Source organism: Ochlerotatus camptorhynchus, unplaced genomic scaffold (assembly GCF_037179485.1).
Source record: "Ochlerotatus camptorhynchus isolate MF236.1 unplaced genomic scaffold, CSIRO-AGI_Acam_v1.1 ptg000372l, whole genome shotgun sequence".
Taxonomy (NCBI): Eukaryota; Metazoa; Arthropoda; class Insecta; order Diptera; family Culicidae; genus Ochlerotatus; species Ochlerotatus camptorhynchus.
Genome location: NW_027040860.1, coordinates 1,310,327 through 1,337,842, shown reverse-complemented (window position 1 = coordinate 1,337,842; position 27,516 = coordinate 1,310,327). Strand labels below are relative to the sequence as shown.

The window sequence follows — 27,516 nt, the reverse complement described above, 5'->3', positions numbered from 1 at the left end:
GCGTACAGACGGGGCAACGGGAGGCAGTGGACAGTGCGACGATAGACTGCTGCGTGACAAGCGCTGATACACTAGTGCCGTGGGGCTACAGAGGAGTGTGACGGTTGCATACCGAGCGTCAACACGGTGTGGCTCGACACCGATACGGCGACTGTTTGTTGTCGCGCGATAAACGGCGGTGCATCCACGCAACAGTGACGTTGTGGATCTACGGTGCAACGAAGGTTTTTTTTTTTTTAATACTTTATTATAGAGATTTTTAGCCATAGGCTAGTTCATCTCTTAGGTGCAACGAAGGGCAACGACCTGATTGCGCGACACGGCGGTGCATCAGCAACATGAGCATGCAGGTGAAGCAGCATCACGGGGCCCCCAACGATACGCGTTAGGAAGAAGACTAATGTACAGGGTGCGTGACGATTTTTTGCAGTATATGACATATTTGAGAAAAATTACACCAGTTAGCAATTCTAGCAATGAATGTTATGTGATTTATTTTCTTTCGCAGAATATGGAAGTTGTAACTAATTTTATTCAAAAAAATCGCCTTCCCTTTCGACGACTGTAGCTAGACGCTTCCGGAAACTGCCATATGCACGTTTGAAGATGTATTAATCCATAGATGTCATCACTACCTTGATTTTAGCTTTTAGGGACTTAAGTGTGGTGTTAGGGGATCTATTGGTATTCCGTTCGACGATGCCCCGTAAAAAATAATCCAACGTATTGATATCGGGACTGCTTGGGGGCCAAATTTCTTTCTCCCAAAATTCCGAAATATTTTCCGCAAGCCATTTCTGTGTTTTATTAGCAGTATGAGCAGGTTCTCCGTTTTATCACTTTCCCAGGCCTTTTTTTATATTATACACTGTTCTTTCAGACACATTTATCCACCGAATTATTTCTATTACGCTTACTCCGGCGCGCAACAAAGCGACAGCGGCTGACCGATTGCTCTTTTGTTTCGACATCTTTAAGTTTACTGAACACTGTTTGTTTACATCTTACACCTAACAGTATGAGCAATTCAATGCTGCCAAATATATCTAAATCATGATCCGCAAGCATGAGAAATTAATATTTGAAATTTACTGCAAAAATTCGTCACGCACCCTGTATGTATGTCTGTAGTAATAAGCTTTTAAGAGATGCACATTATATCGTTAAGTAGCAAAATCCTGATGTTATCGTTCCGTGATTGAGGTTTTTGAATGAAATAATCCTCGTTTCATTCCCGGCCATCTGTAGCTAGTACACCTTATTAATCGTGAGTGGCTAGCAGGCCCGAATAAGAGCTTTGAGTGTGCAATTGCACCGAAGAACCACTTCTCCCTTTTGTGGTACAGATTCCGTCATTAGCACTATTAATTATCGTATCTTGGACAATTTCTCATAAGTAAAGAGAAAATTGTCACAAGCAAGGCCGAAGAAGTCGTCTCCACTCTACTCGATCCATGGCCACACTTCGCTAGCCTCGTAGTCTGCGAAGGGTTCGCAGGTCGCCTTCTTCTTGGTCGATCCACCTTGCCCGATGTGCTCCTCTTCTTCTTGTTCCTGTTGGGTCGCTTTCTAGAACCATTTTCAATGGGTCGTCGTGCGGTATTCTTACGACGTGCCCAGCCCACCGTAGGCGCCCAATTTTTGAAAATGTGGACGATGGATGGTTCTCCCAGCTGCTGGTGCAAATCGTGGTTCATTCCCCTCATCCACGTTCCGTCATCCATCTGCACTCCACCGTAGATGGTATGCAACACCTTCCGTTCGAAACACCAAGGGCTCGTTGGTCCTCCACGAGCATAGTCCAGGTCTCGTGGTCGTAGGATCCAGCGTCTTGTAGGCAGTCAACTTCGTGTGGCGGTGAATTTTATTCGACCGGAGCGTCTTCCGGAGTCCAAAGTAAAGGGTGATACGGTCAAAATTTGGTCAAGGGAAAACGCGTGTAAATCGGTGAAATCGTTTATTTAAAAAATCAAATTAAATTTCTTTTTCAATTTCAATTAGTATAAAATTAAGGAAAAATATTCAGTTAGGCTTCCGCTTTTCCAAATCCGAATTGCCGGGCCTTACGCTTGACCCCTGCCATCAGATTTTGTACAGCCACCTTGTCCACCTTCTTCGCCGCAGAAAGCCAGTTTGCCTTGAACTGCTGCTCGCCCTTAGCAGTTTTTTGGTCTTCTTTAGGTTCCGCTTGACAATAGCCCAGTATTTCTCAATTGGGCGGAGCTCTGGCGTGTTGGGAGGGTTCTTGTCCTTGGGAACCACCTGCACGTTGTTGGCGGCGTACCACTCCATGGCCTTTTTACCGTAATGGCAAGATGCCAAATCCGGCCAAAACAGTACGGAACAACCGTGTTTCTTCAGGAAAGGCAGCAGGCAGTTTATTCAAACACTCTTTCACGTAAATTTCTTGGTTGACAGTCCCGGAAGCTATGAAAATGCTGCTTTTCAAGCCACAGGTACAGATGGCTTGCCAAACCAGATATTTCTTTGTGAACTTTGACAGTTTCATGTGCTTGAAAACATCTGCTACCTTTCCCCTTCCTTTTGCCGTATAAAACTCCTGTCCCGGAAGCTGCTTGTAGTCGGCTTTGACGTAGGTTTCGTCGTCCATTACCACGCAGTCAAACTTCGTCAGCATCGTCGTGTACAGCCTCCGGGATCGCGCTTTGGCCGTCGTATTTTGTTTATCATCGCGATTTGGAGTCACTACCTTCTTGTAAGTCGATAGTCCGGCTCGTTTTTTGGCTCGATGCACGGTTGTAGACGATACACCCAGCTTATTTGCGGCATCTCGGAGAGAGAGGTTAGGGTTTCGCTTGAAACTACCGGCAACTCTCTTTGTCGTCTCAGCGGCTTCCGGTTTTCGATTTCCCCCCGATCCAGACTTCCTGGCTGTCGACAAACGTTCCCCAAACACTTTAATTACATTTGTAACGGTTGATTTGGCAACTTTTAGCGATTTTGCCAACTTTGCGTGCGAGTAGCTCGGATTTTCGCGATGCGCGAGCAAAATTTTGATACGCTGCTCTTCTTGCTTGGACGGCATTTTGACAACTGAAGAGTGAATTCCAAAATCAAAATAGGAGCAACATTCTACACACACACACCTTCAAAATGAGGGGTGTTCAGGTTTTTTAAATGCAAAATTGAAAGAAATACGTCAAGTTGATATTGACCAAATTTTGACCGTATCACCCTTTATTACCTGGAAGACATCTTTCGCGAGCCATCTTCTATACGAAGGGTAAATCTGAGTAAAATTGCTGTCCGCGTAACGGAATCCTCTTCGGTAGCTCCCACGCCTGGCAACGGCGGCGCCTGGCAACGGCGGCGCCTGGCAACGGCGGCGCCTGGCAACGGCGGAATGGAATGATTTGGGGTAGGTCACTGGTTCAGGTTCACGGTGAGAAAGTTCTAAACTCTAGCCTTGACAAAGGCTGTTTGGTTGGCTTCGGTCGGAGGGAGAAAATGAAGTCGACTTCACTGCGTTGCTATGAAAGGTTGTATTTGACGTGTAGATGATACAATAGTTTGGTTTGAACTGAATACTTGGCCTTTTTTTTTAGTTGACTTAAATGATCTATATTTCTTGAATTTGTGTGGTTTACATGTATAACTTATCAAGTGACACAGATGCGTCTTTTCAACTTTAGTTCCTGTGAAATTTCAATTATTATTAATTACAGTTCCTAGTCCTATCAGGCCTGTTTTAGAGAATGACCACCTTGGTGGGATTGGTTTGTTTGAAAATTTGAAAAAGGAGGCTACTTATAACTACTATTTACAACTACAACTAACCTACAACTACTATATACACCTAATCTACTATATACAAATTGCTTATCAAAGCATGTTCTGATAAATTACATTTTTGTGCAAATTTAGTCTTAATTTCGTTAATTCTGGAATCTATTTTGGCAATGCCTGCCTCTTCATGTAAATTTGTTATTCTAGTGTCTTAAAGGACGATCAAGAACCATCCTCAGCACTCTATTCTGAGCGACCTGAATTTTGATCCTGTGAGCCTGTGCACATGATCCCACATCGGAGCTGCGTAGAGGATCGCAGGTGCTATGATTTGTTTGTAGACGGCCAGTTTGTTCACCCTTGAGAGGCGGGATCTGCGGAAAATCAGCGGAAACAGACACCTAACCAAGGCAGAACACTTGACTACTGTTTTCTCTACATGCGAACGGAAGAGGAGCTTTTCATCGAACAACATCCCGAGATAGGTTACTTCGGCGGACCACTCAACCCTTGTGCCATCCATGATTACAGTACAAGATGGAGCCGGTTTCAGTTTGGGCGATTGCCGATGGAGGAACATGATCGCTTGTGTTTTGGAGGGATTGATTTTGATTTTCCACGTGGTGGCATAATCAGCAAAGGCGTTAAGGCATCGTTGAAGTTTGTTCGTTATTTCGCGAGGCATCCTTCCTTTGACGGCTATTGCGGTATCATCTGCGAACAGGAAAAACACGCAACCGTCACCGAGGGGAGGAATGTCGGAAGTGTAAATGCTGTAAAGCAAGGGGCCCAGCAGACTACCTTGCGGGACTCCTGCTGGGATCGAAAACGTGTCTGAGAGACAACCATTCAACGATACCTTAAACGACCTTTGCTGGAGGTAGTTACGGGTGATTTTAATAAGATGTAAAGGAAAGTTGAAGTTACAAAGCTTGAACACAAGTCCATCATGCCAAACATTGTCAAACGCCTTTTCAACGTCTAACAAGGCCATGGCTGTGGACTTGGATACAGCTTTGTTACTTCGGATGTTATTTAACACCCGTACTAGCTGATGATTGGTGGAGTGCCCCTTTCTGAATCCAAACTGTTCCGGAAGGAGAATGTTGCTTTCCTCGACAAACTTGAGCAAACGATTGAGAATGAGTTTCTCGAACAATTTGATTGGTCTGTAGCTTGAAGACAATGTTGGATCCTTACCGGGTTTGCGGATCGGAATGATTTTTGCTACTTTCCAGATGCTTGGCCGGGATGCTGGTCGTATTTATATCTGTTGGTTGTGTGATGAGTGGTACAATATACTTTGTGTGGGTTTTTCGTCTGATGAATTGTCTCCTGTGCTAACTGTTCGCGTTGTTCGCGACAATTGCATTACCTTGTTTTGTTACACAGTAGTATTCATTGGTCCTTGGAAAAGTACCCGTCGATAAATAACGACAGACCTTGCTACATCTTCCGAAATTACAACTAATTTTGGAAGCACGTGATCGCGGACATGACACATTTTTTTTTCTTCACAATAGTTCCGCAACATATACGGAACAGGGTTTTTGCAGTTGATATGAGGCGCTATGAAATTCGTTGAATATTCCAAATCCAGTGGAAGCGTTTATAATTGACCCATCTGTGAAAAAACTCCTACTGTTACTGACATGGTGATCTGTGATCCACGGATTTCTTGCAACATGGTCAGATCAAAATTTACAGAGGAACTATAAAAGTCTTGAAGGCAAACACAATTCGAATTGTACGAAGAAGGGCCAATCTCCAGCGTCACGTACTCGTAATAGAGACTCATAAATCTTGTTTGAGGATTTCTGTCAAGCAGCTCCTCAAAGTTTTCTATTACCAATGGATTCATTACTTCACAATCCTGAAAAGTTCGTCACGATTCACTTTGTTTAAAAGAAGTTATACTTGATGGAAGCTGCGAACCAAACATTAATTTTGGACACCCACTTGGAAAATCCGACGTGGTCAGGTTCAAACATTGCGAAGTCGTTGAAATTGAAATTCAAATTTAGCGTGGTAGTAGAACTAAGGATCGGAAGCTGCATTTGAAGGTGTTGAGAACGGTTAGGGCAAACTCAGGACTGTCAGATTATGATATCACCAAGAAATTCAATGCCAGTCAAAGCACCGTCAGAAGGATTCGTCAGCGATAAGAATTTCGATCAATTTGCCGATAAATTTGCAAGAAAGCTTATGGTCTGGCAAGCAGGAGTGCCTGGAAAAACGTATTCTGCCGTACATTAAGGCTGACAATGATTTGGCAAGCTGCCACTACAGCGGAGAAGTTCTACAGTGGTATCGAGACAACGGGGTAGATTTATTCGAAAAGGACATCAATCCACCCAACTGTCCTCAATTCCACCCAATTGAGAAATATTGGGCAATTCTCGGACATAACATTTGAAAAGGGCCTATGTCCAAAATGTTAACAAACAATAAAATGAATTTTAGAATTTTTCACCACTATTCAATTCATATAAAAGGAATTTAAAGTATTTGATGGCATTAATATTGTTCACAATAACAATAGTAACTGTATCTCAGTATACGACATCCAAAATATGCGAAAAAATTTCAAAAATATATCAAAATCGAAAACAATATAATTTTATAAATTAATAAGCCACTTTGTGAATCTTTCAATGGATAGGCCCTTTTTGTTAAGCCGTTGTGCATGTCATCAGAAATGGTACGGCCTTTGCCAAGCCTTTTCGCAACGTCAAATAAATTCAAAATAAATCATCGGCCCTGCCTCAAGCAGTAGGGCCTAGGTTTGGTTTGAAAATTTTCAACCATCGGACCTTCTACGTCACTAGGCATATCAATTAAATGGAGAAGAAAAAAATGGATGGCCGTTTTAGCGTGCGGGCTTATTAATTAATCGGAAAATTTCTTTGACGGGAATTTCGAAAATCGAGCTATTTTTAATGATTTTTATCGATTTTGCGGAACTTCCCTATACGATTAGTAGCTATCAAGCGGTGCTATACAATAGTATCAACACCCGATTTGTTTACGTTTTGGACATAGGCCTCAATTTTTACTCTAGAATTGTCAAACAGAAATTGAAAAAGAATGGAAAGGTGACTCGGGATGCGACAGAGATGAAGAGATGGTGGAACAAAACGGCCGCTCAGGTTAGCCAACAGAGTGTCCAAAATATGATGAGTGGTATTCGAAGCAATGTTCGAGATATCATCAAAACCAAACCGGAATAAATATATAAAGTACGCTTGATTGAGTTGAAATTCACGTCTGTTATGACTGAATTTTATGTCAAAATTGACGCTTATATGACAGTCTCAGAGCACCTAAATTTGCATGTTTTTTTTTTCTAAATGTGTAGATCTGAAAAATAGCAATGCCCAAGAGTTTTGATAAGTTTTTAAACCCAAGGTGGTGATAATGTTTTAAAATGATTAAAGTGAGAGCCTTAAGTAGTTTCTAAGCTTTGAACACGTAGCTCCAAGTGTTGTTCTATGTAAGAATCTTCTGAAACGCTACTCAGAATTTTTAGAAAATCATGATCTAAATTCACTGTGAAATCTTCTCTTTGCAACTCTTTCGGAAATCTCTTTAATTTCTTTCAACATCCTTATGAATTCTCGTAGAAATTTCTGTGAAACTATTTTCAGTTTGAAATTCGGCAAACTTTTTTCATTTATATACAGCATTAGAATCCCTTTGAATTATTATTGATATCCCCTTGGAATTTATCATAAAATTCTTTTTTATAAATTGAATTATTGATTATCACTTTTTTTACATTTTCTAGGCCCTAAGTGGTCACAAGCGGCAGGGTTGCTTCCACTCACTCACTGCATTAAAATGATATTTTTCACTTGTAAGTAACAAGAAGAGGATGTAAAGTATGTGTTTCACTCATAAAACGTGTCAATTTCGCAGAGCGTGACAATCAGCGATCTTATGGTTCGTGAGCGTTCACTCAAATACAAAATTAACAGATTTTATGTGTCAAACACATACTTCACGACCTTTTCTTGTAGCTTTCAAGTACTAGTTACCATTACAACACCTTGAACTGCCTTAAAAGTGATATTAAATCATACTGTGCAATGATTTATTAATTCTTTTTGTCCCACATTCTTCTAGTCCTATATAAGCCCATTCCTCAATAGTTTAGCATTTGAATCTCCTATCCATCCCATCCCAGACACGATTAAAAACTTCCACTATCGATTGATTGATTGTTCATAAGCTGAGGACAATATTTGTCATCTTATCTGATGACTTTGAAAAGTCACACCCACGTGGTTCGCTTGAATCTCCCGAATTCCACGACACCAACACGGAGGCACAATTCAAAGCATCCTTCCCCCCCTTTACTTCACCGGAGGCTCTCCTCAGAACGCGGCTCACGGTGGGCCTCTTCGCTAACTAAGAGGATCACTGTTGTTGGGCCATCCATAAAGTGAATCTCCAAGACCGTCGACGTACACCACCGACCACCACCGAGAAAATAAGCAATAAATGAGCTACATAATGAACATAAAATCCGGCCCATAAAAAGCGGCGCAGAGCCCAAGGAAATTTTCGGCTCTAGTCTTCTAGCAGACCATGTTGGCTGGGATGCGATTGGTTAGTTGAAACGGAAGATTGGGTCGGGGGGAGACGAAAGGGAAAAAATTGCGGATGGCAGTGCACATCACTCCGTGGACCCTTTGGAATGACTAAGCATAAATCATGCCGAAAGCCGAACCCGGGCCGCCAGAAGATATGCTTTCGTTTTGACTTTCACGTATGCGAACGCGAGAACGTGGTGTAGCGGTTCCAGTAGTGACTGACTGCTGTTTGCCATAGAGCCATATTACCAACAATGATGGGCACGTATTCCTCTTTTTCTCGCTTGCCAAAAGAAGGAAGGGCAAAGAGTGGCAAGAAGTAAGGGGTTTATGTGTGTGTGTGTTCTAATAAGCAGCGGAAAAGTTAGCAGTTGAAGCTCGATGTAGATATGAATTTTTCGCTTTTTATTTCCAAAGGTTTCCTCGGATGAAAAGCGATGAAAGCGAGATGTAGAAGATGATGCCTTACTGACTGACTACAGGCTTTGATGCTTCATCCGTGGAGGGCACATGTGCGTTTGATTGTGATGGGAAATTTATGGGCGCAGACTGACGGCGGTAACAATTTGCAACGCACTCTGCTTTCCAATCGATTTGGGTGCGGATGAAGTAGAAGTTGTTGAAGTTGTGTCAGTAGCCGCCCTACAGATGGTAAAACGTTTTGACATTCATTCGAGAACCACTTTGTTGCATGCAGGATGAGGCTTTCTAAATTTTCAGTGAATTTTCCATCATTTGAAATTGTTTAACATCTGTTCCGAACGAGCATTCCATTTGAGACTGGTTGTGGCGGAAACATCTGCAGAGCAAACAGTTTTCCCTTATAGGGTAACTGTACCAGCTATGAACACATCACAAAAGAAACATGCAATCTTAGCTGGTTCACCTATCCTATATAATTTAAAAGCTTCCAGTCTAGACCGGTTTCAAGCTCCGGCAAATAAACCAGATTCTCTGATTCATGCAACCAGCCAGCCGGAAATGCATGCAGAATAATGATAAGACAATAAAATGTACTCGAACGAATCTAAAGTGGGGCTTTGCAGTGCAAATGAGTAGATCCTCCTCTGGGCACCCGAGAGTGCTCTTGTTCACAATCATCTCGAGGCTCGAGTCTGTTCGCTAGGATTCTGCTCAAAAACCATGCTGTTTGTGCTGTTGCGTCCTATGGTAGGAAAATATTAGTAATAATTTATTCAGCACGAACATGCCATAATATTTAATACTCATAAGTCTCAACGTGAATGATTGGGTTGGCTCCGTTCAATGGCCGAAGAAAGGGTAAACCGGATGCGTAGTAGCACTTGCTGTGCTCTTTACTTAAATCTCGGCATCGTAGCGGTCGGATCCGGTTATATTATGCACGGCAACTGATGCAGCAGAAACCACTGATAGCTTTGGAAAAGGCAAGCTGCAAATACAGACTATAAGGATGCAACTGAAGGGTAGAACTATGCAAGCGTGATGTGCTATCGAGTTACTACTCTGAGATATAAGCACTTTAAACATAAGTATATACCTCGCCCTGCTTGGTTTAAGAGTAGGAGACATTTTTTGCCTTCTACTTCGAACAGCGAACAGTGAACAGAGTAGGCTTTAGCATTAAATAAGGTGGAAAATTAGCTTAAATGCTAAGAAAATAACATCCAACTTAATTGAGACCGTCCTAAGCAGATACCATTTTTGCTTTCGGATATTATGGGGTACAATGATACTTTATGCCCAGGAACGTCGGCAAACTTTTACAACCCCTAAATCTACGGCCCGGGAGGTAGTCAAATCCACCACCATCAGCATGGTTTTGTAGTTTTGCTGAACAAAACATGCAATCAAGTTTTATGACAAACTTTGTGATGACCGTTATACAATGTTAAGCACATGAAGTGCATTATTTAAAGCTTCGTTACAACTTTAATTTATATAATATATAATTTATATGATTAATAAAATTGAACCACCAACAAAGATTTTTCAAAGTCCTTTATGTTGATTACTTTTGTTATGTTGTGGACTAGAAGAAACAATTTTCTAGAAATTATATTATATCAAATCGATGGCAATAAAACGTCTTCAGGCTCTACAAATTGGCCAGGAATTTGTCTTTAACTTGTGGAAACTTCGTAAAACTTCAAATAGAAGTTCAGGGAAGATCGTAGACATTAAGTTAACTTGGTAGAAATTCTGGGAAATTCATAGACCTTCAGAAACATTCGTAGAAAAAATGAACTTGGAAAAGTTCTGAAAACTGCGTAAAAGTAGAGAATTCATTTAAATTTGATGAGTTCCGTAGAAGTTAAAGGAATATTATTGTATTTTGGGGAAGCTCATTATTGATCGGGAACCTCTACATAATTTCAGTTTTTTTTAGCCTCATGGACTTGGAATAGTTGTGGAAATTCAACAGCAAACTTTGTAGAAGATTTTCGAATTCAGGAAGCATTTCGTAGCATTTTGAGGAGCTGCGTAAAACTTCATATAAGTATAAGGAATTTTGAAAAAGTTCAGGGAATTTTTTAAAAGATCTAAAAATAGTTCAATAAACTTCGAAGAACTTCAGGGATCTTCGCTTCAGTTTAGGAGCCGTCGTTGCAGTTTTTCAGAGATCTTACTCCCAAAAAGCTCCATGAACTTCTTGGAGGTTTTGGGAACTTCACTAAATTCAAGGAACTTTCTAGGTGTTCAAGAATAATTGTAGATGGCTTAGGTGTCTTTCCAGAAGTGCAAAGATGTTCAGAGATTTTTGTAGAATTTAAAGAAATGGAAAAAAATGTGGAATGTGGAATAAATTCAGAGAACTTCGTAGAAGTTGAGGAAATTTTGTAAAATTTAAGTTTGTAGATGTTCAGGAAACGTTGCATAAGTTACAGGATAAGGCCTATACTCGAAAAAAAAAAATGCACCAGACAAAAGTGTTCGCCAAAAATTAATTTTAAGTCGGATTTTCTTGAAACTTTCAGGCAATGAACTAATACTTATGGATTATGTTTCGGCATAATTACTTTATTAAATTTCCTTTCCATCGCTGAAAGCCCGCACATTTACCTTAATACCCCACATTACATTTTGTGCAATGGTGGAGCCGACCTTTTTGGTAACTTTCATCCATTCTTTTTTTCAACTCCAGCTCGTTCTTAAACACCTGGGACGATTTTCGAACTTTGACCTTCATTATGGCCCAAAATCTTTCCACCGGACGAATCTCTGGTGAATTTGGGGGGTTGGCGGTTTTGGTACAAAAACAACGTTATTGTCTCTGTACCAATCCAACGTCGATCTCGCGTAATGGCATGATGCCAGGTCCGGCCAATATAATGTCTCACCTCCGTGGGACCGCAGGAAGGGCAACAGACGCTTCTGGAGGCACTCGGTGCGGTAAATTTCGCTGTTGATGGTACCCATTGTGATGTACGGTTTACTCAGTTTACCGCATTGGCATGTGGCTTGCCAGAGCAAGTATTTTTTGGCGAATTTGTCCACTTTCTTCTTCCTTATGTATTCCGGAACATCAAACTGTGATTTGGCAACGTAGAACTCCAACCCCGGTATTTGCTTTGAGTCTGCCTTGATGTAGGTTTCGTCATCCATAACCACACATATCGGTTTCGTTAACCACTCTCGATACAGCTTCCTTGCGCGGGATTTGGCTGCCGTGTTTTGTTGATCACACCAGTTCGGTGCCTTCCGGACCTTGAATACACGAAGCCCAGTTCGTTTCATGGTTTGCTGAACGAACCAGGCGGAACACTTTACCTTCAAAGCCACGTCGCGAATCGAAAGGTTCGGATTACGCTTGAAATAATCCAACACCTTCCGGGCCTTCACAGGGTAAGCTGTCTTCGATTTTCTTCCACTTCCAGCCCGCCGCTCGTTCGTCTGGGACTCCTTAAACGATTTTACTACCCGAGACACAGTTGTATGGGTGATTCCCAGTTGTCTTCCGATCCATCTCATGGTCGCAGTCAGATTTTCCACGACGGCGCGCAAAATTCTCCGGCGATTTTCTTCTTTTTTCGATGACATCTCAATAACCACTGACCCGATGGTTATGAAATTTTGCACATGTAAACAATTCACTCCAAACTAGTTATACCCAGATTTTCATCAATTTTTACCCACAGAAAAAAAAGTTATACACGGATAAAAATGGTGCATTTTTTTCGAGTCCAAGTCTTATTTTTTCAAACATCCTTTCTAGACATAAGGAAATATTCGAAAGATCTCCATATAGTCCAAGATATTGTAGGTTGATCAGGAAGTATTCAAAAGTTTTCCAACTAATGGAATCAGATGGAATCTTGAATGATGAATCTTGATTTTATGGTCATATTTGTACATTCTCTGTAGAGAAGACCCGTGCCTTGGTGTTTTAGCTATATTGCCACAAATTTGCACTCCAGCAGCTAAATGCCGGGCAGAAATCTCAATATCTGCATATACCTAATATGTATAAAATACTTTCTTTTCGATGAATTGTTTGCCCGGAATTCAGCTGCAGGATAGTTTGCATGGATCAGCACATAAAAAAATCCGTGCTTTTTGTGTGTATTTTTTGATTAAAAACATTACCTGAAAAAGCTCTTTCCTGTATAATGTTCGTGTAAATAATAAATTGATACCAAATGGGTTTAACCACAACTAACTTAATTTTAAACATTAAAAACATCACTTTTGTAAAAATAAGTTAAATTACTATCTTGTTATAAACAGGAACACAATCATGCAAGTTTCGATTAGAAATATAGTTAAATCTTGATTTTGTTAGTTAGTTCTAAAATTTAAAAAAATGTTGTTGATAAATGATTTATTACTTTTTTTCACTTCAAATATCAGAATCATGACATTCAAAATCCGGTATCTAAAAAACCCGATGAAATTAAATTATAACCTGATTATTCACAACTTTTGCCACACGTCAAGATTTTTCGAAATTTTTGACTCCTAATTTTTTCGTAAAATCTTATCTTGAACAAATTTTCTCTCGAGAATCTGGGTAAGTTTTCTAAGATCTTGAGCTACGAGTTTTGAAAACCAGGATATTAAAAACTAGTCACTTAGCCATTTCTTAATAAATTTCAAAAATTGTGGTACCTTTAGAATTCCAAGGTTTTGTAGATGATTTTTATTGTTAAAAGATTGAAAATATACTCGTCTATTTTTTTAAAAAGCGAAAAGAGTTGTTCACAACGGAACGGTCCTCGAAAAATCCGGAACATCCGTGGAGCTCTAAGATCAGTTTCATGGATTGATCACTTTTATGGATTTCCGGATCTTCCGGAGGCTGGTCCTATGGACATCCAGGTTCATGTTTATGTCACGACCCCAAATATTTTTTTTTTATATTACAACTCCTAATGTTTTCAAAAAAACCGCAGAGCTCTAGGATCAGGTTCATGGATTGACCACTTTTACGGATGTTCCGGATTTTTCGAGGACCATTCCGTTGTCTCCAGGATCTATATATAGGAACCATGACTTTTTTTTGGCTAATTGTGAACATTTGTGCCCATTAATCTAAATTGCAGATCTTGCACCACTTGCAAAACCCTACAAACACACAATTCAAAAAAACATGTAACAACTCTTTTCACTTTTTAAAAAAGTAGACGACTTTATTTCCAATCTTTTTACAATCAAAAACATCTACAAAACCTAGGAATTCTAAAGGTACCACAATTTTTGAAATTCATTAAGAAATGGATAAGTTGTGTCATTGCAAACTTGCCGTTACACGTTTTTCGGAGGCTTCGTAGTCGGCGTAAAGTTATTTACCACCGTATTCGGAATGTTAACAATGCTTGACATTTCCCATTTTTAAAATAATTTCTTGTTGAAGATCAACAACATTGCTATCGATGCGTAGAAATATTTCTGATCGATTGGAGATAAAATTATTGAAATTGGTCCAGGAGCAGCTGAGTTATTAACGTTCAAAATCTTTCATAATTTCGTTACATGTTCTATTTTCAGTTTTCACAAAGTGTACCCCCATATATAAAACAGCGACATAGTCCTACGTCAAAAAATTGTGCATCTTGAACATTTTCCTACGTCCTAAATGTATTACATTTATTATGTGTGCACTTTACCTTGAAACAGCCAGAATTTCCTGTGGCTGAGATTTGACTGATGGTGATATATTCAAAATCAAGTATTTCCTGAAGCGGCTGTGGCCAGACAGGAACTGCGTTGAGTGGAAGTTGACTTCTCCGTGTTTTCTGTTCACCCAGGTCGAAAGAATCGTTATTAGTGTGTCCATCTACCGTTCTCCGCCGTGTTCCACTCCTGTTACTATTAAGCCAACGACTCCGCTCTGACAGCTTTGCGTACTCTTTCGGCTTGTCTCCGCCTGTAGCACTCGCTGTCCTCCGCCAGGGTGAGTCTGAACGCACTCATGACTCGCAGAGCCATGAGCCGGAACATACTGCTCAGTTTCCTTTGGTTCTGCTTGGTTTCCTTAGTTTGCCTTAGTATCGACGACGACACACTGGCCAGAAGACGCCTCTTGCTACTACTGGAACCGGAGTTGTTCGGCATGATGCTAGCTATCGCTTTGATGGCATTAGAACCCTTCTTACAGGCATATTTGACATGGTTGTTGATGTTTATCCGGTCATCGATCATCATACACGCTTAGAGGCTATGGCGTGCTCCTCGACGGTGATTTCTGCCCGCCGCCTACTTTACAGATACTGACCAATAGATCCGTTTTTTGGTGGGCTATTTGCAGCTTCGCTCTTTGCATCCAGTTATCAATCATGACGATCGTCTCGGTCGCCAATATTTCCACCTCTTCCAGCGTCTCGCCTGTTACCGTCAAGACAACGTCGTCCGCAAAGCCAACGATTTCACCTCCTATGGACAGCTTCAGCGTTAGCACGCCGTTGTACAGCTCGATCGTTGGACCAAGTATGGAGCCTTGTGAAACTCCCACTGTGATCCTAATCGATCTCTGTCCCATGTCTGTCTCGTACACCAGGACCTCTGTCCAGGTTATCCTCATTATATGCAGCGCTCCGGTGGCCTCCCAGCTGGCGCTGTTGAACGCATTATTGACGTCATCCGTTATCAAGGCGCAATAACGATCTCCTCTCCGCTTCTGTTGTGACGCCTTCTTGACTCTCTCGACCACTGTCCGAATTGCATCCACCGTTGATCTCCCTTTCCGGAATCCGAACTTCCTCTCCGACAATCCGCGTGTGCTATACGATGCTGGACCCTCCAGTGATTTTCCTGGTTTCGGCAGCAGCACTAGCTTCTGATTTTCCACCTGTCAGGGAAGCTACCCTCGTTCAGGCATTTCTGCAGCACCATGCTGAACATGTCAGAGGACGCCTGGATCGCCGCGTTCAACACCACGTTGGGGATTCCATTCAGACTGGGACCTTTCTTCACCTTCAATCCTTTCGCCACTGCTACGAGTTCCTCGTTCGTGACTTCGACTTTATCTCCCTCTCCCTCTCCCTCTCCCCCTCCGTACGATGTACGTGGCCAGGTCGCGGGGTCGTGCTTCGGGAAAAGTCCTTGCAAGGTGACTTTCAGCTTCTCTGGGCACATTTCAGCGGACATCGTTGGACCTCTGATCTTCGTCATCATGACTCGGTATGCGTCACCCCAGGGGTTGGCATCAGCGTCTCGACACAGCTCCTTAAAGCAGTTTGACTTGCCCTGCTTTATCTCTCGTTTAAGTGCGGCCCTGGCTGCAATTGTGAGTGTGTATGTGTTCAATCTAACCCACACTGGCCGGCTGTGGTATAATAGAAGAAAGTCATCTACAATTTCTCGTTTGCGGTAATTGTAGGCAGCTTTAGTTCGGTAGTTAGAAGCTGATAGCTCTATTGCAGATCCAGCAACCCATTTTAGAATGTCTGGAGAGTCACGACCATTCCGGGGTCACTTTTACTCACATTACAAAATTATGATATAAAATAACTTGATTTCTTGATAACTTGAATTGAAGGTAAAATAACTTCATTTAATAGAATTGGGCCACTGAAATCTTTTTATTGCGTCAATTCCTTTGAGATGGTGCCTTACAATTGCACCAAAAGGTGCATGAAATGACAAACTACAATTAAATTTTTGGGTCAAAAAATTGCACCACTGCATACAAAAAAATTCTGGTGTAAATTTTTTCAGGGTGGTTCATGGAGAGTTAAAAAAAGCGGGTAAATTTAAGGTTGAAAAAATTCTCCTTCATGGTGGTAAATCGAAGTAAAAGCATTTTATTGAATATTTCCGGTGTTAAAATATCATCGAAGTGGGGCATAGAGGGACTTATTAAAATGAATATCTCTGGTGTAAAAATTGAATCACGCTAAATATTCGGAGAAGCACATTTTACTGAAAATTTCTGGTGGAAAGTTCGCAGCACTGTGGTGAATGTAGAAGCAAGGTTTATTAATTTTTCTCGTGTATAATTTGCATCGTTCTGATGAATGCAAGATTCATTGAAAATTTATGGTGGAAAATTTGCACCATTCTGGTACATGAAGAGACAAAGCTTTAAAATTGCACCACAAAGGTGCATGGTGAAACAAACTTCACTGACAATTTTTGGTGCACCGTTCTGGTGAATGGAGGAGCATGTTTTGTTGAAAATTTTTGGTGCAAAATTTGCATTGCTCTGATAAATGAAATGAACGGAATATTTCTGGTGGAAACTTGCACTGAACGCATAAATGATGGCACAAGCTTTATTTAAAATTAAGCTTTATTGGAAATTTCTGGTGGAAAATCTGCACCGTTGTGGTGAACGGATGGGCAAGCTTTTTGGAAAATTTTTGTACTTACATTTGCATCCTTCTGCTGAATAGAGAAACAAACTTTAATAATAATTTCTGGTGTAAAATTTGCACCATTCTGATGATTGTAGGGAAGCTGTTTTATTGACAATTTATGATGAAAAGTCTGAAAATAGAGGCAAGTTTTATTTGGTGGAAAACCTGCAACATTCTAATGATAGGAGAAGCAAGCTATAAGGAAACCAATCAGAATATTGGAGAAGCAATTTTTATTGAACATTAACTGTGAAAAATTTGCATCGTTCTGATCAGAGTTTGAAATTTTCGCCTACTTGCGGAGAAAAACGTCATTTTTCACCTGCTAGGAGAAATAGATGAGAATGTAAGAAGCGAGAGAATATTAGACGCTCACAGCAGTTTTCGCGAGAAAAGCAACAGCGATTTATTTTTTTCGGAGGGCATGAGCAGCAGATAAATCGTTTCTTTTTCAGTGAATTCTTGATGCCGATAATGATTTTTCACTTCTTTCATAAACCTGAAAATTCACTTTCCGCACGCAAACGATGATCCGAAATGAAGGACCAAAACAACAGTTAGGGTATATCCATAAATTACGTAGAATCTTAGGAGTAATGGAGAGGCGGTTTCAACATTTGTTACGGACCATGCATAAGGTATAGAAAAAACGCATTGAAGGGGGAGGAGAAGGTCTAAAATGGTAAGAAAATTGAATCGTCATTTATGGATGACCCTTATGATTTGACAGAAGATATAAAAAGGAAATAATAAAAAAAATCTGCCGGACTGGTTGAAACCAATGAAATGCAAACAGGTGAGGCTATGTGAAATCGTTTCCCCTTTCGTTCTGCCGCTGTTTATATGGATAACACAGTATGATTTCACACTCCGTAAACCATTTAATAAGCGGAAGAACAAAAGAGACGGCGAATTCCCAAACCTCAACTGCTTACATCACATTGGGTTGGAGCCGAACAATTTGGGGTGGTATTTTTTTCGCTCTTGGTAGTTTTCAGAGCCAAATGGGTGATGAAAAAGTATTTTCGTTGGGTTTTGAAGAGAGATATTTTCGGAATATGTATGAGAGAGGATAATTAATTATCGGTGAAAAAGGAGAGATGAAAATTTGAACGGTTCACAACTCACCGAAAAGAAGCTTGAAAGAGGAAATGCTTATCGTGCAGCTGAGTGAGAATTTCTATCTCTGGTTCTGATATATTGAAATTTTCTGGTATAAAATTTTATGGGAGGTAAGCTGAATTAAAAATTTCTGGTGTAAGATTTGCAAATATCTGCTGCATGGGAGGCAAGCTGAACTAAAAATTCCTGATGTAAAAACTACAACGTTTTGGTGAATGGACGGACAACTTTAACTTGACTTCCGAGAAGAACCTCAAAAGTATTGAATTCTGACGACAGTTCTAAATGAAAAGATTTCTGGGGATGATTCCATGAAAAATCAACGAATAATTTCTAGTGAATCCTGCAGATAGTTCCAAGATAAGAATACCTAGAGAATCAAATTTTGAATGAAATTCCAAAGGGAAGTTGAGAAAAATTTCAAGGAAGTTCCGAGGATAACTTCAAGCGCATTTTGAGAAGAATTTCTGGAGTATACAGAAGAAATTTTTCTGAAACTTAAGGTAAATTTCAGTCCCAAGGTGCTCTGAAAAAAAAAAGTTCAAAAATATTCCGAGAAGAACCTTAAGAATATTGAATTCTTATGACAGTTCCAAAATAATTCTGGGGAGAATTCAAAGAAAATTCTGCGGATAATGTTTAGTGCATCTTGCAGATAGTTCCAAGATTATTTCGAAAAGAATACCGAGAAAATCAAATTTGGAGTGAAATTCCAAAGGGATTTTAAGCAAAATTTCAAGCAAATTCCGAGGATAATTTTAAGCTCATTCAGTTTCAATGTGTTCTGAGAAAAAATCATGAAGATTTCTAAATATAATTCCAGTTGACTTCTGAGAAGAATTTCAAAAGAGCTCTTAGGAGAGTTCTAAAAAAAAAATCCGAGAAGAACCTCAAGGATACTGAATCCTGAGGACAGTTCCAAAAGATTTCTAAGGAGTATTCCAAGAAAATTCTGCGTATAAATAATTTCTAGTGAAACCTGCAGACAGTTCAAAGATGATTCCGAAATGAATACATAGAAAATTAAATTTTGAGTGAAATTCCAAAGGGATTTTTAGGAAAATTTCAAGGCAGTACCGATAATTTCTAGCTCTAGCCGGGAATATTTTTTTTAGGAAATTCTTCTGAAATTCTAAGGGAATTTCAATTGCAAGGTGTTCTGATTAAAAGCAAGAAGAGTTCTAAAAATAATTCGAGAGGACTTCTGAGAAGAATTTCAAAAGAGCTCACAGAGTTCTAAAAATTTCGAAAAGAACCTCAAGGAATTCTGAGGATGGACTTTTTCGCAACTGTACAAAGTTTAAAGACAGCTTTTGGATTTCCTTGAAACACCCTTGAAAAGTGGGTATTAGTTTACCATTAAACCTTGGTCTTACTTAAAAAAATTCTTTTAAGAATCTTCTCTGAAAATTTCAAGTAATTTTTTACCGTGTTTAAAAAGTTAAAGCTGTTTATGTGCGTTGCAATAAATTCGGGTTTGTTCTTTATATCATCTTTAAAACATATTGAATGCTCGGAATCATTTCCTGTCACCCCGACTGGCGGTATTTTGAGACGGTTCACGACGGATGGGATTAAATTGCCAAATTCCATTGGCTGTCTGAAAGCAGTTTGCATTGAAGAAGATAAACCACCACCGGAGCAAAAAATAAATAATATTAGCTAAATTAAACAGTAGGGAAACAGTGGTGGGTGGACAGCACCATCTCCCACGGACTTTGAAGTACTTTCCATCCCTAGATTAAATGCACCATAGAAAAAAAAAATTGCCCCTCCTTAACAAGATTCCTGTGCACGTTAGTGATCACCGTTATCCAATTGGATATTGGTATTTCATAAACTTTTTCAGGTTCGAAAATATTATTTTCAAACCTGGCACGTATTTAGATTTAATATGATATTTAAGATATAAAGAACAATTGGACAGCTCTGACCATATTCTGCTCTTCCGTCACCGTTAATTGTTTTTTTTTATTCCCTCTCTCTAACGCTTCATATTTCTCCAGTTAGAATGACTACTAGTCTCCCGAAAGTCTCCCATGTTATTTCTGATGTGTTCCACGACGTTTAGAAGTAAGTCAATTAACTATGATGATGTTGAGTTCCTAGTTACGTCTTATAAAACTGTAACACCAGCGGGAAAAATAGACAGTGCCCATCTACGGGTAGTTTCTTAAAGAGCATCACTCCATTGTCGTAACGCATGTGCTCCATTTTGCTGCTCTCCTTTCACTCTTACTATGCTTAATGCTTTTAATGCTGTGATATAATCACAGCCAGTGTTGGAAAAGTTCGCGATATTTCACGAAGTTCACCAAGGGAAAAGTTCGCGAGTCATAGTGAGTTTTCGCGAACTTTTCCATCACTGATCACAGCGATATGGCCGTTTGGAATAGTTCAACGGGTGTGAAATGAGGGAACATTTAAATTTTACACGATTTAACGATTTTCAATGCAACATTAAATTAGTTGACTAACGATTAACACATTTTTCAATATGTTATCTTAACTAATTTCTGGAAGCATTTACTTGTGATTTATACAATTAGTATCAAAATTCCGTCATATCGTATCTTCAAGTGCCACATTTCAGTCAAGCTCTTTGTAACTGCCTCGACTAACTTGGCAGAACGCGCCCTAACCCTCACTGAACCAAAAGGCAACGTTCGAAAGAATGTCCTCGAGCATGACGCAAACATTTTTAGATTTAGAGGTGGCGCAAACGTCTTGAAGTTGGATTCGAATTCGAAAATTTTTGAAAACATTTGCAAGATTCAGAAACATTTGCAGAAATCAGAATAATTGTCCATACAAATCAGAAAAGGTCGAGTCTGATCGATCCGTCATTTGGCGTGGAACTGTTTATTCCAGAGATGTGATTTTGGTTTTATGCTGCCGAAGATGCTGTTTTGAATAGGGCTGTGGAGTCGGATCTTAACACTCCGAACACGATGCCTCCGGTAAAATGTGAAACGGCAAACTTGCAATGTTTGAAAAATTATAGCTCAGCATAACTATTCACAAATTTAAAATCTACTGGCACCATTTGAAACTTCATACTTTAAAGATTTATTCAGAATCAATTGATTTAAAATCGATCGATAAATTGCTGAGCTATAGTTTTGCAAACATCGCCAATTTGCCGTTACACATTTTATCTGAGGTATCGTGTTCGGAGTGTTAATCGACCGACTCCGACTCCGGCTCCACCGCCCTGGTTTAAATAACCATTGTCATGAAGTCAAGTTTCGCGTCCAGATTTTTGATGTCCCTTACCGTATTTGGACGTGCTTTGCTTGTTGTATAGTTTTGAAACTTTGTATTAAGTTCGAGTCATTGCCCTTTGATGCTGCTTGAGTCGTTGTTCATAGATCACATGCAGGAAGCAGAAAGCACAACAATGCATGACGAATCGTCTCTCAGGGTGACCCTGATGCTCCACCCTTAGAAATACCTAATTTTACACGTGACGGAATCCGTCTTTGACATAAAAGATAAACCGTAAACAAACATGTCATGTCATATTACGTGCTCCGAGACTGAAATGTTCGTTGCTCGACGAAAAGTACGTTTGATTAAGCTATATTTCACGTCTGTTATGACTCAAATTTATGCCAAATTTGACGCTCGTATATGTCACTCTCAGAGCACCTAAATTTACATGTTTTTTTTTCTAAGTGTGTATCTACATAGAGAACAATGCCCGTAGTTCCATCTTCTGACTGTAGTCCATCGCTTTATGTCTTGGTTTGAGACCATTAGAGTTTAGAGATTGGACTATTATCCGAATTCTGCCAGTTGGTAAACTTCATCCAGAGACCCAGACGAAAGTTGTTCTCTTATTAGCGAACTTGTGAATGTCCTGGATCCAGGAGTGTTTAGCTTTAGTTGAAGAGCTACTAATACATTGCCAGAATCGGAGAACAATTGATGCTGTATTTAAAATGTATTTATACTTTCTACGATACCCTTGAACGTAAAAATTCCACCATCACTTGATATTGGACTCTCTTTCAATGCCTTCCAATAATTTCTTCACATTAATCTGTTCACAGCACAAGGCTTTTCAATTAATTCACACCTATACAGAAGCAGTCGGGCAACGTGCGTCGAAAAAATGCATCCGAAATCGGATCCTTTGATTGAAGTATCAGTTCACTTCACCATGGCTGGCTGTTTCTTCCTCCGTCAATCCCATCCGATGGTAGGTATTCAACGACTATTTAATTTGATCGATTCGTTCTTTTTATCTCTGTGTCCCCAATCGTGTCCAATCAATATGAATGAGATGATGCGGGGGCTCTGGTAGTTTCAGTTTCAAAGAGATCCCAACTGAAATTTTAATTTGAATTTCAGTCCGGGTGTAAATTTCCGCAAGTCATCAGGTATAACGTTTCAGAGAACTACCACATTGAAGCACAACTCAATGTCCTCTCTTCATTTGTCAAAGCAAAGCTCCCCGGTACCCAACGACGATTTACGGAGCAACCAAACTGTGTCATTGATTTTTTGCTCTCTTGTTTATCTCGCTGAAGAGCCCATTGTATGCACCGTGCACCATCCTTCAACCCACCCTCGAACGAATATGTTGAGTCGGATGTGATGTGCCTCCGTACGCTGCGTGCCGGTTGAACCACGTTCAATTTGTGGTTGCGGGTGACTGTTATCTAAAATGCCTCTCTCGCAGATTCCCCTTCCTATGGCTGGAGATAGCGATGATGACATGGTTTTCCAATCGGTCGGGAGCTCATTCCTACGCACTATGGGACGCTATGGGAACGGAAATGGGATACATTCGTACGGTGTGGTACTTGCAGGATGTGTGCACGTTTCTCCGAAGCGATACAGTGTTTGGTAAAATGACAAATTCAGCTTCCCGGAATTTGTGTCATTACGAAACCACCTGATGTTCCATTGTTAACTTAAATATTTCTGAATTATACTCGGATGGTCTTTCGCGAATCCGTTTATTTGGACATTCCATTATAAATTCTATGTTCTGATAGCACATGTTGATTTTTTTGCTGCAAATATGAATGATCCGATAAAATTTAATTAAATTTTTTGGTTTCGATGACCCGTTGGTCTATTTGCACCTATGGGAATTATTGATTATGGATTTTTAACCGAATAGTTACAAATAATTCTATGACATTTAACATTTCAGCTGGCTCAAAAGCTCTGGCACTCACTGTGTTATTATCACCACGGTAACGAGCAACCGGAATTGCTATGTGAAATCCGATTCAAATCGTGTCATCAGACAGGAATTCCATTTATAATATTAGAGCTCACCAAGTCTGTTTGAAATCAAATTTAGAAAACCACCGTTCAGAGATAATTATATGATTTCTTCTGCAAATTCTTTTTACAATATATCTACTGTGCAGATAAAACATTAAATGGGATTTTATTGAATTTGTTGCTAAGCGGCGCCAGTGGTGTAGTGGTAAGCGTGATTGCCTCTCACCCAGCAGGCCTGGGTTCAATCCCAGTCGGCGCCACCGGGATGTTCTGAGGCATAACATCTCTGATCACGCCTTCCTTCGGTATAACGGGGCCAGCTGGTCCAGACCCTGCCAGGCTGTCAGCTTCGCTATTTCCTGGGATACCGCAGTGCCCAGGGATCCAGGAAAACACCGTGTTCGGAGGTATGGCCTCCACAATACCCTGTATCCAGGGGTGAGTCAGGGTCTCAGATGTAAGGGCTTGTATCTCACTGTAAGAATCGGATAGCACCACTATGGGCTGGTCCGAGGGTGTTGTAACGGCAACAAAGATGAGAGAAAACCGAGCATTGTGGCGGTAGGCTGCTACTCATCGGTGCTGAAATTTCGGCTACTCCAATTCCGACTCCGGCTCGGTAAAGCGATCCATCCGTGTATTTGTGGGCATGGGTTGGGTAGTCCGAGCCTACACCGTTTGAAAAATTCATGTAAATTTCTGCGAGATATAGCGCACATATAATTAACGCTAGATTTGGCATACATTTACGTGATATTTCGTGTAATTTTAAGCGCAATATCGTATAAACGAGCAATATTGTATGCAAGCTTGTAAACGATTTCGCTGTTTATGCCAAGTATAGCTCAACATTAAGCGAAGGGAGATTTTACGCGATAGTTCTCCTCAGCGCTACAGAGTTATCTCCAGCCTTGAACCTGCTCTTGTCTCCGAACCAGTGGACCTTGGCAAATGGGGGGAGCTCTGAATTGGCAGCCATGCGGAGGAGTCTGTTCCCCTCATCGAGGAGAAAGATCCTGTCATTTCCGGAGGTCATTGTTGTAAAGGAAGGGGCTTTCGTTGCAATTGCTGCGGATATACGATGGGGGAAGGGCAGAATACCGGCGGGCGTTGACGGAAGAAGACTGGAGACAATCCAGACGTAGGTGTTGAAAGTTGGTGCTAGTATCTGCACGAGCTTTTCGGTGGCGATGCACGTCATCTCAAGACCGTACAGTAGACGACTATCAATGACGGCTATAGCAACCCGGAAACGAGTGTCACCATTGTTAGACCGGTGCGGGCGAAAGATCGTGCGGATCAAGTTGATCCTACTGCGGCAGTCGTTCTTGATCGCCTTATAGTGCCACTCGAAGTTGAGGGACCGGTCAATAAGTACCCCCAGAATACGGACCGTCTTCTTTAGTGGTATGAGCTGGCTTTGAACTTTGATAGGTGGCCCGCTGCTGCATGCCGCAATTTCTGCCAGGAGAATGCCTGGTTGATGTCCGAGTTTCCAGCGTCAGAAGAAACAGTGAAAAATGCGATGGATGACGTCGAAGGCTTAGCTTTCCGCTTGAATTCGTCTTCGTACTTCTCGATGGCTACGAGATCGGCAAAGTACGAGCCGAGTTCGTCCGCTAGAATTGCAGGGTCAGAAAACGCTTCACCGTTAATTTGTACGTGGAGCGGTGTCATGCGCCGCTTCCCACTGAGGGCGTTGACTTGCCTCCATAAGTCGACCGAAGACTGTGACGAATTCATTCCTTCCAGAAAGTCCATCCAGTTTGTTCGTTTGGCGACACGGATTTCTTGCCGGCATTGATTGTGCTACTCTTGGAAGTGGCGGAGAGCGTGCTCGCAACACCTTTTTCAACAATCTTAAGTCGCAAAGAGACTCCACCTTCTGCGCTTTTCAAGGTACAATGAAGTTTTATATGCGATGCGCTATCCATGATATAGACCTTCATTTAGTCACACTAACGTTGTTTTTACTCGCTGAGAAACAAATGGTGTTGCTTGGGTTGGAATCATTGTAATAAAATGAGTAAAGGTTACAAATCAAAACTAAAGCATTCATCATGCATCAAAAGTCAAGAGTTCTTCAGTGTACTTTCCTAAGCTGAGATTGTTTATTGGTGCTAATACTCTAATTCAAAAATATACCAAAGGGTGATTCAAATGTTCTGCAGCATCATGAAAATCGAGTAGATTTTTTTGTACACCTGCAACCAAAAATGAATAACAATTATATTATGTAGATGTCTAATGATCTTCAGCATTCTTCATTTTTACCGCCAGAAAAAGATTCATGTTGACAGTCATCATTCCTCCGCAGGACAACTTCAGCGATTGTTGCGACTTTTCGAGCATGAATTTCAACATCCTTTGATCGCCCTTTGCCATTGCATGCCATGATATGTTGTAGATTTTATCGGTGAATACGTCACTTTTGACATCGATCAGCGTACCCATCATGCAGCACAGGAAAAGTTGAAATGTCGATACGAGAATGACCAAATATCCGGGGAACCACATATCCTGCATTAAGAGACAACTTGGAATAGCTTTCATATTAATTTTGAGATTTAAAATACTTACAATGTGAAGCACAAAGAAGGTCATGATGATCTGCATAGCATTGCATGTTATTTCAACAAGCGTTTGAAAGGCATACAGTTTTTCAAGATCAGAGATGAAATTTACCAATCGTTGTTGGTATTGTATTATGTTGATTAAAACATCCCGTATTTGGCCATCCAACTTTCCATTCACGTTTTTGGCTATCAAATCGTCCAAATTCTGTAGCTTTAGCACCAAAACATCGTACTGAATACATATGTTGAACACCAAAGCGAAGTAGAAGTTCTGTGATGCGGTCAGTGCAGGGGGCGTCCATAGCATACAGCTAACCTGATACATGAAGTTCAGCTCATAGCCATCAGCCGTTTCGGGATTGACGAAAGGAATCAGGACACCGAATGGTAGAATCTTGTCGCCGTTCCACATGTAAACCACCAATGGAAGTAATCCGGCCAAGATGACGCCACCCAAAAAGATTACACCATAAAAGATAACGCAATGTTTCAGTACCGTGGTGTACTTGAGGATAACCAACCGTTCACTTCCGTCACTAGAAGCTTCTCGGTAAACCTGTTTCATTTTCCGTACCAAGTTACTTGCAGCGATCGGGTGACGCAACAAGATTTTCAGCCGTCCTACTCCAATTAAAGCGTAGAATATAGTAACCATAACAAATGTAAAGTTGAACACATCATCACGGAACAGGTACAGATCGATGAAGGAAATCACCATGAACAATCCGGCCAAGAATACGAAGAGAAACGTCAATGCGGTGAATCGGAATTCGGGCGAAAAGCCATCGCATCCGATAAGCTTCAGGATCAGATGCTGCCAGTTGAGAATGCGTTCGAAGCTCTCCAGTGGACTTTCGGACGATTTCATTTTGTTGGGTCTGCTGTGCTGGATGTGTAGATTGGAACTGATCTGGGTATGGATTCAAGTTGCTGTTGTATATGGGCAGAGAGCTTTTGGTTTCATGTGTGTTTAAACAGAATGTTTAATGAGCTTATGCTTAATTGGATGAAAACCTGGTTACAGGATCAAAGGGTCAATAATAAGTGGTATTGATTGCAGCTGCATGCTGGCTCATTATACTATCAACGTTATTGGCTCAATGGTTGATAGGGGAGTTTCTATTGATGATTGATTATGAAACAAAAAGTTCATCGATCGCAATAAAAAAATGGCATATCGTTCAATTGTGTAACTTAAAAAGGAAGTGTCTTGTAGGTTAAAAGGTCAACCGATATAGAAGGTAACATGTTGAAGCTACTGATAACCCAAAGGAAAAAAAAAGTCGGAATTTTGGAAGAAATTTTATTTAATAGTTATTATTTTAGCAACATCTCTTTACTGAAGAATACCATAAACTGAATATCTACACCCAACCGGGAATGTAATATTTGCAAATTTGATACCCAAAAATGTGAACTGTATTGATGAGTGATTTTTTTTTTTTATTTGTCGTC

At 40.6% G+C, this 27,516-nt stretch overlaps 3 protein-coding genes across 3 annotated transcripts in view; 1 reads left to right on the top strand and 2 right to left on the bottom strand.

Annotated features, from left to right (window-relative positions):
* Positions 1 to 27,516, top strand: part of LOC135710239 (neural-cadherin-like) — a 1,396,020-nt gene that overhangs the window by 107,537 nt on the left and 1,260,967 nt on the right. The window lies entirely within an intron of this gene.
* Positions 14,634 to 14,963, bottom strand: LOC135710233 (uncharacterized). Its single transcript, XM_065232749.1, has one exon. It carries the CDS (start codon positions 14,961 to 14,963, stop codon positions 14,634 to 14,636), a length of 330 nt encoding a protein of 109 aa, XP_065088821.1.
* LOC135710232 (putative odorant receptor 83c) lies at positions 25,642 to 26,929 on the bottom strand. Its single transcript, XM_065232748.1, has 4 exons — positions 26,171 to 26,929; positions 26,066 to 26,095; positions 25,760 to 26,005; positions 25,642 to 25,689 (listed from the first exon to the last, which is right to left on the bottom strand). The coding sequence occupies exons 1-4, from the start codon at positions 26,927 to 26,929 to the stop codon at positions 25,642 to 25,644; spliced, it is 1,083 nt and encodes a 360-aa protein (XP_065088820.1).

Excerpts from the sequence above, each read along its gene's own strand:
- LOC135710232 (XM_065232748.1), bottom strand. The coding sequence starts at position 26,929 with ATGAAATCGTCCGAAAGTCCACTGGAGAGCTTCGAACGCATTCTCAAC. Across the intron at positions 26,096-26,170 it reads TACAATACCAACAACGATTG|ATCATCATGACCTTCTTTGT; the intron begins GTAAATTTCATC and ends AATGCTATGCAG. Across the intron at positions 25,690-25,759 it reads ACATGAATCTTTTTCTGGCG|GTGTACAAAAAAATCTACTC; the intron begins GTAAAAATGAAG and ends TTTTGGTTGCAG.
- LOC135710233 (XM_065232749.1), bottom strand. The coding sequence starts at position 14,963 with ATGATCGATGACCGGATAAACATCAACAACCATGTCAAATATGCCTGT.